Source organism: Coregonus clupeaformis, unplaced genomic scaffold, assembly GCF_020615455.1.
Source record: "Coregonus clupeaformis isolate EN_2021a unplaced genomic scaffold, ASM2061545v1 scaf1225, whole genome shotgun sequence".
Lineage (NCBI taxonomy): Eukaryota > Metazoa > Chordata > Actinopteri > Salmoniformes > Salmonidae > Coregonus > Coregonus clupeaformis.
Window position 1 is genome coordinate 140,770 of NW_025534679.1, and position 11,731 is coordinate 152,500.

Below are 11,731 nucleotides of genomic sequence, written 5' to 3' on the forward strand. Positions count from 1 at the left end.
GACTCTCCCAAACTGCCATCTCTCTCACACACACATACAAGGAATCACATTGGTGACGTGGGTTGCTGAATGTTTTCTCTCCACATGAAAATTAGTTCTCCCTACCTCTCCCTCCCCCATATCCCCCCCTTCCTTCTCTCTCCCCATTTCCCCCTCCCCCCTCCCTCCCTCCTCCCCTCCCCTCCTCTGTGTCCCTGGCCATGGTTACATTCCACAGGCACACAGCTCACAGGGACATGAGACTTACCAAGAAGGATGACCAGGCAATACCAGCAGCCCCAGGCTGGTAGGTAGGCCTACAAACCACTGCCGTTGTGTCCTTGAGCAAGGCACTAACCCCAAAATTGCTCTCCATCCACAGGTGCTATTCTAATCAAATGGACAGTAAATTATGTATTCACTCTATTCCACAATGGTTTGGTGTGAACATATATTTCTTAAAGTAGTCTGACATTACTTTTATTGATCAGATAGGCCTACTGTAAAACAACATCCGTATTTTTGGGCCCTAGCTAGCAGTATGCCTGTGCTCTCAAATGACACTGGTGATGTCACAAGCTTGGAGCAGGGAAGACACGCTGGAGTGCGTATCCAATTGCATTGCCCCAAATTCACACCGAGCGTTTCACGTTTTTTTACGTCTGCAACGTGAAGTAACGAGTGTTGGTCTGTGGCACCAAACTGCGAGCGGCTCGGTTTTGCCTGACCTGAAATATGCCACATTCACACAGGATCGACATGTATCACCAAACTAGAAATGGCAATCTTCCCGCAGCCTGACTGAGTAAGCTAGCCAGCCACTTAGCTACCTCCTAGACCAGGTTAGCTGAGTGTAGTCGGCGCATCACAAACAAACAATCAGCTACGGAGAGGAGAAGATGGCGGAGTACTCGCCTGTCCTGCCGATGAGGGATGGTGGAGCGAGGTTTGGCCTTGGACAGCCCATCTTTCCTCGCTCCCGGTCCGGTTCTGAATCCGATAGTGAACTGTCACAGAGCCTGGCCCGAACCAAGATCCGGTCGTACGGGAGTACGGCTAGCGTCGCGGCTTCTCTCGGCGAGAAATACATAGAGCATCGGGTGACAGACAGCGACACTTTGCAAGGGATAGCCCTCAAATACGAAGTAACGGTAAGGTTATTACCGGTATATACACACGTCTTGTGTGTTATGGTTGTGGATATACAAATGTGAAATCACATTCATTTGTTTTGATCATCTGGCATGCATGCGAGCATTTTTGGGACCACCTATTTGCTAAATTGTCATATGATGGTCGCGAGTATAATAAAATCAGTGCTTGCAAGATTAGCCTAGACCTACTACACGATTAAATTATTCTTAGATCCAAACATGTATGACTTACTCTCGTGATACCTGAATGCAACGGACGGACTGGACAGGCTTCGAACCATGAACTTCAGGAAGTATCAGATTTAAGATTCAAGGCCTGAGCGTCCCTGCTCAACTGTTACTGTTAGCTACATTCTTACTGTTACATTGTTGCATTAACAACATGGTCATGAGTCATAACAGAATGTACTACAATGTAGCAATGTTGGCTACTGTATCCTTACCTGTAGAATACTGGAACAAACAGGCAACACAAGGGTTTGTGTGATCTTGTTTGAGCAACTTCAGCCACATGCAGTGTTTGGCTCTCTGGCAGTCTTCATTCCCATCTCTGTAGTTCACTGTCACTGATGACCAACGTGGGCAACTCCAGTCCTGAAGGAGCACAGTGTGCTGGTTTTCGTTTAATTGGGTGTGTTAGTGTTGGGGTGGAACAAAAGCTTGCACACACTGTGTCCCTCCAGGACTGGAGTTGCCCATCCCTGCCCTAGGGGCTTCTAGGAATGTCTGTCTTCCTGAACATCAGCGTGCATTGCTCACCTCACACCCAATAACATGTGTTACTAACTAAATTAGTATTTGTAGTGATACTGTTATTACTGCTTTGTGTTATTACTATCTTATTAGCATTGCTATTTGTTATGACTGCTTTATGACTGCAGTTATTGATACTGATATTACTGCTTTGTTACATGTTATTAATACTGTTCTAATCGTTATGTCACATATATGATTCCAGATGGAGCAGATTAAGAGGACCAACAAGCTGTTCAGTAACGACTGTATCTTTCTGCGTAACACCCTCAACATCCCTGTCGTCTCAGAGAAGACCTCTCCCTTCAACGGCCTGTCTCTAGAGTCCCCCGACGGAGAGCCCCAGGACCAGGACTTCAACCCCCTGTGTGTGGGGCAGGACAGGGACAGGGACACTGAGGAGGACCCCTCGCTGCCCCTGGCCCCTGGCCCCGGGGAAAAGGACAGTAGTAGTTCTAAACGGCCCCAGCCAGAAGAGCTGTCAGCTCAAGACTTCCTCCACAGACTGGACTTGCAGATTAAACAGTCAAAGCAGGCAGCACGCAGGCTCAAAGAAGAGGAAGTGAGGTAAGAGACGGAATACGCTGAGGTGGTGATAGCCAATCACATGGGTTTCGTCCAAAATGGCACCCTATTCCATATTTAGTACACTACTTTTTGACCAGGGCCTATAGGGCTATGGTCAAAAGTAGTGCACTATGTTCAGAATAGGGTGCCATTTGAAGTAGTGAACTATATAGGTAATAATGTGTAATGTCAGATGTGCCCCTGGCACACTCAGTGAACCACATTGAACTGAACAACTGAGTTGACAAGCATTTTCCTTATCCCTTCTGCATACCACAAGACGTGTTAGCCCGCTGAGCTAAAACCAATGAATCAGCTTGGGGTAGGTAACACAAATCCTCAATTCTCAGCAAAGTGGTAGGAGCTAGGGGTGGTTTTCAGACTAGCAATTCAGACTAGTAGTTGTCCTTTAGCCAACTCTTGTCTTCGTTAAAAGTTGCTTCGTCCAGGCACATCAATCAAACCAGCGGTCCAATCAGCAGACTGCCTGTGAGTGTGACGTCGAATCAGAAAGCTGCCAGTGTAAGTGTGATGTGTGACGTCCTGCTTACACAGATGCAGGTGACGGATGCCTGTCAGATTCTGCATTCCCATTGGCCAGTGCCCCTCTCTCCTGGCCTGCGATTGGCTGCTAGTCATAAATGCTGAGTCATGCGGACTTCCTGCCAAACTGTGGGTGGTGAGGGGCTGAGATCAGGAGTGTGTGTGTGTGTGTGAGAGAGAGATGGAGAGAGAGTGTGAGGGGGTGTGCGTAGGAGGCTGAGACCAGAAGATGCTGTCACTGCAGATGCCTTCACCCTGTGTGTGTGTGTGTGTGTGTACTGATGCGTCAGGAGAGAGAGTTGTCCATCAACAGTGTCTTGGTCTGTTCTCAGCCCACCTGACTCCCAGTGTAGCCTAACGTTTAAACCTCTATTCTATTACTGCTCAGATTCCCTTCCAAACGGATGACATTACAGGACTGAGAGACAAGCAAACAACAAGCAATGTAGGGTAGGGGCCATCTAGGGGAGTAGGGGCCATCTAGGGGAGTAGGGGCCATCTAGGGGAGTAGGCTCTATCTAGGGGAGTAGGGGCCATCTAGGGGAGTAGGGGCCATCTAGGGGAGTAGGGGCCATCTAGGGGAGTAGGGGCCATCTAGGGGAGTAGGGGCCATCTAGGGGAGTAGGGGCCATCTAGGGGAGTAGGGGCCATCTAGGGGAGTAGGGGCCATCTAGGGAGTAGGCTCTATCTAGGGGAGTAGGCTCTATCTAGGGGAGTAGGGGCCATCTAGGGGAGTAGGCTCTATCTAGGGGAGTAGGGGCCATCTAGGGGAGTAGGGGCCATCTAGGGGAGTAGGGGCCATCTAGGGGAGTAGGCTCTATCTAGGGGTTGATTTGGAATTCAGCATAAGTCAGGCCTGAGCTTGTCTCGCTGACTGCGTGCTGAGACACAGTCACGTCTGTGAAGATCGGCTAGTTGGCTGGCATGTGAACGAACACACACACATTTAGTTAGAGGAACTGCCAAGTCAGTACTGAGTCACGCTGGCAGCAGCTGCAGTCTGTCCCTTCACACACTTCTCTCTCTCAGGCAGGCAGGCGGGACGCGGGAGGCTACGGCTACAATAATGATACTGGTAGGTAGGTGAAAAACTGCTAGGACCCGCTAGTCTAGCTGGCTAGGCCAGGGGCTGCATCCACACAGCGTCTCAGAATAGGAGTGCTGATATAGGATCACTTTTGCCTTTTAGATCACAATGAATAACGCTTACAATATGCTTCCCAGTTGAAACAGTTTGTGCATATATTATGACTACATTTTGTGTCATTTTGGTTTGTTTTGGTGTTCGGCAGGTTTCTTTCCGGCTGTTTGAGCACACAACATTTTTTCTTCGGTAGCCGAAGTCTACGCCCCTTCGTCGGTGATTGGTCAACAGTACGGATTCTTCAATTAAGTGTTTGTTGTCATTCAACGACAGGCAACTAGTTCTCATGCACATTTTGTTCACTTGAGAAATACTGCTCCAGATAATACTGTATCTTAGTTGGATGTAAAATTGCGCGACCAAAACGTCAAAATGAATGACAGATTTATTGAGTTATCTTAGATGAACTGTGGTTTAAAAGCTGTGTTACAGGATTGATAGGAAATGTAATCATTTCCTTGAAGTGAAACTGGTTTAAACGGGCAATCTGGGGATTCGAAAAACAACAAGCCGTCACCCTGCCACTTGTTTTGGTTAACAGCTGAGGGATGCGGAAGGAGAAATGTAACCACTCTCACATTTTTTTATAAAGAGCTATGGTTGCAAGAGAAATATAGTTTTAATATTGTTTTAATATAGTTTTGAATCTATGGAGTAAAACAAGCTTTACATGATCTGAGACTTGGTAATGGAAACTGGGTTAGATGTTCTGCAGCTGAGGACAGTTCTAGTTGGTAACATGCAGTCTGTGCTGTCACTCTGACACACACCTGCTGGTCTAATTGGAATGTGGGTTGCCGTGGTGCCTGAGTGAGTCTGTGAATAATGGATGAACAATGCTCGGGGAGCAGTGTGGTACTCAGTACATACACAGTGCTCAGGACACAGCAGTAGACTGACCTAACCACTGGGATCTAATGGTTAAGGTGAGAGGCTTCCACCTTTCCTTCCTCTCCACCTCTCTTTCATCTACACCTCTCCTTCCTGTCCACCTCTCCTTCCTGTCCACCTCTCTTTCCTGTCCACCTCTCTTTCCTGTCCACCTCTCTTTCCTGTCCACCTCTCTTTCCTGTCCACCTCTCTTTCCTGTCCACCTCTCTTTCCTGTCCACCTCTCTTTCCTGTCCACCTCTCCTTCCTGTCCACCTCTCCTTCCTGTCCACCTCTCTTTCCTGTCCACCTCTTCCTGTCCCTCTCTTTCCTGTCCACCTCTCCTTCCTGTCCACCTCTCTTTCCTGTCCACCTCTCTTTCCTGTCCACCTCTCTTTCCTGTCCACCTCTCTTTCCTGTCCACCTCTCTTTCCTGTCCACCTCTCTTTCCTGTCCACCTCTCTTTCCTGTCCACCTCTCTTTCCTGTCCACCTCTCTTTCCTGTCCACCTCTCTTTCCTGTCCATCTCTCTTTCCTGTCCACCTCTTTCCTGTCCACCTCTCTTTCCTGTCCACCACTCGTTCCTGTCCACCTCTCTTTCCTGTCCATCTCTCTTTCCTGTCCACCTCTCTTTCCTGTCCACCTCTCTTTCCTGTCCACCTCTCTTTCCTGTCCATCTCTCTTTCCTGTCCACCTCTCTTTCCTGTCCACCTCTCTTTCCTGTCCACCTCTCTTTCCTGTCCACCTCTCTTTCCTGTCCACCTCTCTTTCCTGTCCACCTCTCTTTCCTGTCCACCTCTCTTTCCTGTCCACCTCTCTTTCCTGTCCACCTCTCTTTCCTGTCCACCTCTCTTTCCTGTCCACCTCTCTTTCCTGTCCACCTCTCTTTCCTGTCCACCTCTCTTTCCTGTCCACCTCTCTTTCCTGTCCACCTCTCTTTCCTGTCCACCTCTCTTTCCTGTCCACCTCTCTTTCCTGTCCACCTCTTTTTCATAGAAATGTCGGTGTTGGTTATTTTGGGTTTATGGTCCAAGCTACTGTAGACTATTGAGATGAAACCCTATTAGGCCACATAGGAGGACACATCCCTCTGCAGACTGATCTATCAGCTAATTATAGACCTGCCAGGAAAGAGAGAGAAAAGGGGAGGGGGGGGGGTGTATGAGGGCAGCAAGGACTAAAGGAAGAAGGAGAGGAAAGAAAGCAAGGAAGAAAAAAGGAAGTAAGTTTGGCAGAAAGAAGGGAGAGAAGATGGAAGGTGCTAAGAAGTGGTGAAGAGAAGACATAATGGGTGAAGGAAGGGGCTAAGGAGTAGTGAAGAGAAGACATAATGGGTGAAGGAAGGGGCTAAGGAGTGGTGAAGAGAATACATAACGGGTGAAGGAAGGGGCTAAGGAGTAGTGAAGAGAATACATAACGGTTGAAGGAAGGGGCTAAGGAGTGGTGAAGAGAAGACATAACGGGTGAAGGAAGGGGCTAAGGAGTAGTGAAGGGAAGACATAACGGGTGAAGGAAGGGGCTAAGGAGTGGTGAAGAGAAGACATAATGGGTGAAGGAAGGGGCTAAGGAGTAGTGAAGAGAATACATAACGGGTGAAGGAAGGGGCTAAGGAGTGGTGAAGGGAAGACATAACGGGTGAAGGAAGGGGCTAAGGAGTGGTGAAGAGAAGACATAACGGGTGAAGGAAGGGGCTAAGGAGTAGTGAAGAGAAGACATAATGGTTGAAGGAAGGGGCTAAGGAGTAGTGAAGAGAAGACATAACGGGTGAAGGAAGGGGCTAAGGAGTGGTGAAGAGAAGACATAACGGGTGAAGGAAGGGGCTAAGGAGTGGTGAAGAGAAGACATAACGGGTGAAGGAAGGGGCTAAGGAGTGGTGAAGAGAAGACATAACGGGTGAAGGAAGGGGCTAAGGAGTGGTGAAGAGAAGACATAACGGGTGAAGGAAGGGGCTAAGGAGTGATGGATAAGAAGGGAGAGAGGGAGTGTGGCAGTGATTAGGCTAACGCGTATTCATCCCAGCCCTCACACCTCTAATAGGAATGTAACAACTCCATGGGAGGGTTGACACACTGAGGCCGGCGCACCATGTGACTTCTCATTCTCTGTCTACCTCTATACAATTAAAATATTATAGGACCTTGTTTACAGATAACTCAAAAACCCCATGATCAGCAAATACTGGATATTATAAACTGGGTGGTTAGAGCCCTGAATTCTGATTGGCTGACAGCCGTGGTATATCAGACCATATACCATGGGTATGACAAAACATTTATTTTTACTGCTCTAATTACGTTGGTAACCAGTTATAAATAGCAATAACGCACCTCGGGGGTTTGTGGTATATGGCCAATATACCTCGGCTAAGGGCTGTATCCAGGCACTCCGCGCTGTCGCGCTTATGAACAGTCCTTAGCCGTGATATATTGGCCATATACCACACCTCCTCGTGCCTTGTTGCTTAATTAACTCAGTGGGTTATCATCCTCTGTACCTGTCACAGGCGGCTGGTGGCCCCGTCATTGGTGAGGACAGGCTCATAGTAATGGCTGGAACGGAATAAATGGAACGCTATCAAACATGTTTCATACCATTCTATTCACTCCATTCTATCATTTATTATGAGCCATCCTCCCCTCAACAGCCTCCTGTGATACCAGAGCCATATCTATATAGCTATGGCTCAGCTGTACGGTACTACAGTATATCTGCCAGCCAAGGACCTGTGTGTTTAGTAGCAGTATAGTTATCAGTGTGGTTCTGGCACCAGGTCTATGTTTACTCTGGCGTCTGTGAGGAAACAGAGGAGCGTGCCTCTTGTTGGAGCAAACACACTGTAGGACTAGGGTTTGAGTCTGAGCCACACACACACACACACACACACACACACACGATTGTGGTCTGAGATGGCTTTAGTTAGCAAACACCCTGTTTATAGGGTGTCTATATGCAAATAGAGTGAATTCACTGGATGTTATGTTTGTGTGTGTTGATGATATGTGTGTGTTATTTATTTCAAGTTTTATTAGTCATATGTACAGGATACACATAGTATACACCGTCCAATATATCTGTGTGGGTGTGTGTGTGGATGAGTGTATATCTGTGTGGGTGGGTGTGTGTGTGGATGAGTGTATATCTGTGTGGGGGTGAGTGTGCTAAGGTGCGGAAAGTCTGTACATGTGGTCAGTCCAGTTCAAGTGTGTGTTGATATGTGTGTGTTGATATGTGTGTGCGCTAATGTGTGTGTTCTGTTTGTTCACAGGGACAGTGAAGAGGAATACACACTTCCTGTTTCATCATACCAGGAGATCTAAAGGACACACTTGTTTACCTGAAGCCCTGACAACCATCCATCCATCCATCCATCCATCCCCATCCTTCCTTTCCCGTTGTTCTTGTATCTCTCTCTACCAAACCATGACACTGGACGTCATGTCTAAGTGAGGTGTCATCCTTTGCCTTTTTAATATTTATCATAGGTTTTATTATTAGGATTATTACTGTTCAACTGCTGTCAGTCATGTGAACAGCAGGTAGTCTGTTACCTCAACACTCATCCACTCACTACAAGTCTACATGATGCTGCTGTACAGAATAACCCTCAGCTGGGTCTTTACCACACACACACACACACACACACACACACACACACACACACACACACACACACACACACACACACACACATTGACACTCACACATACACTCACACTCATAGGAAACACACACAGGAAACACACAGGTGTGTGTTTGGGGGATTAGATCGATACTCGCTTTTACCCCAACTCTGATTATCCAATCCCTACTAGAATAGCATCAGTCCAGTAGATGGATGGATAGCTAGATGGAGAAGCCTCCAGTATTACCTCCTCCTCTCTTCCTCCTCCTCTCTTCCTCCTCTTCCTCCACCTCCTACTCCTACTAGGCTGCATCCATAATGGCACCCTATTTATTCCCCATATTGTCTGCATCCCAAATGGCTCACTATGTAGTGCACTACTTTTGACCAGGGCCCATAGGGTTTTGGTCAAGAGTAGTGCACTACATAGAGAATAGGGTGCCATTTTGGACGTATCCCTTGACTGAATTCTCACCAGAAGCTATGGATGGGCGGGGTGGTGAAGCCTTTTAACTGTTTTGTTTACCTGTTTAGAAGCATTCATTGGTAACATAAAGGGAAAGCTCTTTTTGAAGTGTGAATGTACTGTTGTTTTTAAAGTGTGTGGAATACTGTGCAAATTAAACCATGGCTGAGTTTTAATGTGCTTTTTTTCTTGATTTTTGAGGATGAATAAATGCAACTTTAAAACAGACTTCTCTTGGTTTCCTAGTTGTTTTTGTTGATGATAAATGTTGTTGTACATTTTGCTGAGTTACCCCTCCTCTAGTCTCGTGTGGCATCCTTCCAAATCTCATCTTGTTGACTGGACTATGATGTGAGAAGCCCGGGCCTCTGAGGCTACCCTCCCCTCTGATAGTTGATTGTTTCAAGAAAGAAGAGTTGAAAATGTTGAACAGCTTCATGTGTTTCTATAGGATCAGAGAAGGGGCTCATCTGGAATGTGACTCAATATTCAAAGTTATGCCTTTGTTCTTTAAATCTTGTTGCAGCATCAGCTCTCTCTCGATCAATAACAATATTGGCTCAGAATCCTGATTCTTAATGTCAGGTAGCAACATGAGGAACTACATTGTCTCACACAAGTTGTTGTCCCAAATGGCACCCTATTCCATGTAAAGGCCCATAGGGCTCTGGTCAAAAGTAGTGCACTATATAGGGAATAGGGTGCCATTTGGGATGCATTCTTTGATATTCTCTTTACCAGAGTCAACTAAACAGATAAAGATAAAGAAAGGCAATGTTTTAATTGCTTTAACATTTTTGGAAAAAACATCACAAATATTTACATTAAAAAATACTTCATTTTGTGTCTCTAGAGCGGTTGTATACATGTTGAATATACTGAGACGTACAGAAGGTGGGGACAGATCCCCACCTTCCCACAATCCTAACCTTTACCATTAGTGGGGAAAACGCACAACTGATCCAAGATCAGCATCTAGGGGCAACTTCCCACTACTACCCATTTTGCAGAATGCAGATAGAGGGAAAGGACACAGACAGGGCCCCAAAGGAATGACCCCAGAACAAAGAACAGAGGAGAGGCTGGACATACAGGGCACTGAAATGATACTGGACACAGCTGTTTTTGGTTGAGTTAAAAGCCTTAATACAATAGATTTTACATTGATGCTGGAGAGGGAAAAAATATATATAATATGCTAGGACAGATTACACAGAATGAATACATTTAGATATGTGTACTTGTTGCAAAAGTCTATTGCAAAGACATACAGTACTTATGACCTGTAATCCATGAGAAAGCTAGAGTTGGAACTCTACTACCAGACATATTTGTGTCCCAAATGGCACCCTATTTCCTATATAGTGCACTATTTTTTAACAGAGCCATATGGGGCCTAGTCAAAAATAGTGCGCTAAATAGGGAATAGTATGCCATTTGGGACACAATCATCCCACTGGGAACAGACGTCAATTCAACATATATTCCACATTGGTTCAACGTAATTTCATTGAAATGACGTGGAAACAACGTTGATTCAACCAGTGTGTGTCCAGTGGGATGGTTTAACACTTATTCCCCCTCAGTATGTCAACATTTCACTCCTCAAGGTACATTAGAGCAGTCAGTTGATTTGACAGAATAACTGTTGTGTTTCCCCTTCCTAATCGAGTCAGTTTGACGTTGATATCCCATCATCAGTGCCACTCAGTGACATCGGACTATTGCTGATTGTTTTCTAGCCTGCTGAACTGAGTGCTGTATAGTTTAATATATACTTTCCGTGATAATATTACCATTATTCCATTCCAGCTTTCTGGAAATGTCAAATACAATATGTTTTTGCCTAAATTGTTTATTTTAAATACATACAGATCATACATTTCGTCTCATAGGGGCCGAATCCTAACTTGAGATCCACTCAATTTACTCACACTCCAATTGACATCAAGGCAATAATTCACACCAAAATCAGAGGCAGTTACTTTCAGGGATCATCATCTCAAGCCAGGAGTTTTTCCAAATGATGTTACCTGAACAGGAAAAACTATAGGCCCTATTCATAGGTTTATCAATCGTCATACATTTCCAGTAGGTTTTTTGAAGGTTGGTCGTAGGTTTTTTAAGGTTGGTCGTAGGTTATTTAAAGGTTAGTTGTTAGTTATTTTAAGGTTGGTTGAAGGTTACAGGCTGCCGTAGATCCTCTTGATGGTCTCTCCCTCGCCCTTCTCAATGATGCCCTTGTCGATGTAGGAGTCCACTTGCTGGTCCATGAAGTCCCTCAGTTTGGACAGGTCGTAATCTGGAATACAATACACAAGGATAGACAGATTATAATCTAATCTGGAATAATGTGAACAAGGATTGTGTAAACCCAACCCTGAAACTAAACAAAAAATAATTTGCATGTCATATCATAGGAAAAGACACAGCATTCACACAGATTTGTCTGAAGTGGGCAGTTCGGATTTGTCACCTTAAGCCCAAACATATCGTACTTTAACTAAAACAATGATTTATTGACTTAAACTGTTGTGCAACATCATGAGTAAGCTCTGGCCATCGTCTTTCAGCTCAGAAAAGTGGATTTCTACTGGTGTGGGTGTTTAAGAAGCAGCACATGAGAGCCAGGAG

The 11,731-nt window shown here is 45.8% G+C and overlaps 2 protein-coding genes across 5 annotated transcripts in view; one reads left to right on the forward strand and one right to left on the reverse strand.

The window, feature by feature from the left end:
- Window positions 1-628: 628 nt before the first annotated feature.
- Window positions 629-9,325, forward strand: lysmd2 (LysM, putative peptidoglycan-binding, domain containing 2). Of its 2 annotated transcripts, XM_041894358.2 has the most exons (4): window positions 629-1,130; window positions 2,092-2,453; window positions 2,734-2,775; window positions 8,275-9,325. In XM_041894358.2, the coding sequence occupies exons 1-3, from the start codon at window positions 879-881 to the stop codon at window positions 2,753-2,755; spliced, it is 636 nt and encodes a 211-aa protein (XP_041750292.1). In that variant the 5' UTR covers window positions 629-878; the 3' UTR covers window positions 2,756-2,775; window positions 8,275-9,325. The 2 variants fall into 2 exon arrangements, with proteins under 2 accessions (XP_041750292.1, XP_041750284.1); XM_041894350.2 differs by lacking the exon at window positions 2,734-2,775 and having other exon boundaries at window positions 630-1,130.
- Window positions 9,326-9,853: 528 nt separating this feature from the next.
- scg3 (secretogranin III) overlaps window positions 9,854-11,731 on the reverse strand; it is a gene marked incomplete at its 5' end in the record, with an annotated part of 16,642 nt that continues 14,764 nt past the window's right edge. For all 3 annotated transcript variants that reach the window (XM_045217787.1, XM_045217786.1, XM_045217785.1), the window contains 1 exon segment: window positions 9,854-11,399. In XM_045217787.1, coding sequence (XP_045073722.1) covers window positions 11,281-11,399 — 119 coding nt within the window.

Excerpts from the sequence above, each read along its gene's own strand:
- lysmd2 (XM_041894350.2), top strand. The coding sequence starts at position 879 with ATGGCGGAGTACTCGCCTGTCCTGCCGATGAGGGATGGTGGAGCGAGG. Across the intron at positions 1,131-2,091 it reads CCCTCAAATACGAAGTAACG|ATGGAGCAGATTAAGAGGAC; the intron begins GTAAGGTTATTA and ends ATATGATTCCAG. Across the intron at positions 2,454-8,274 it reads CTCAAAGAAGAGGAAGTGAG|GGACAGTGAAGAGGAATACA; the intron begins GTAAGAGACGGA and ends GTTTGTTCACAG.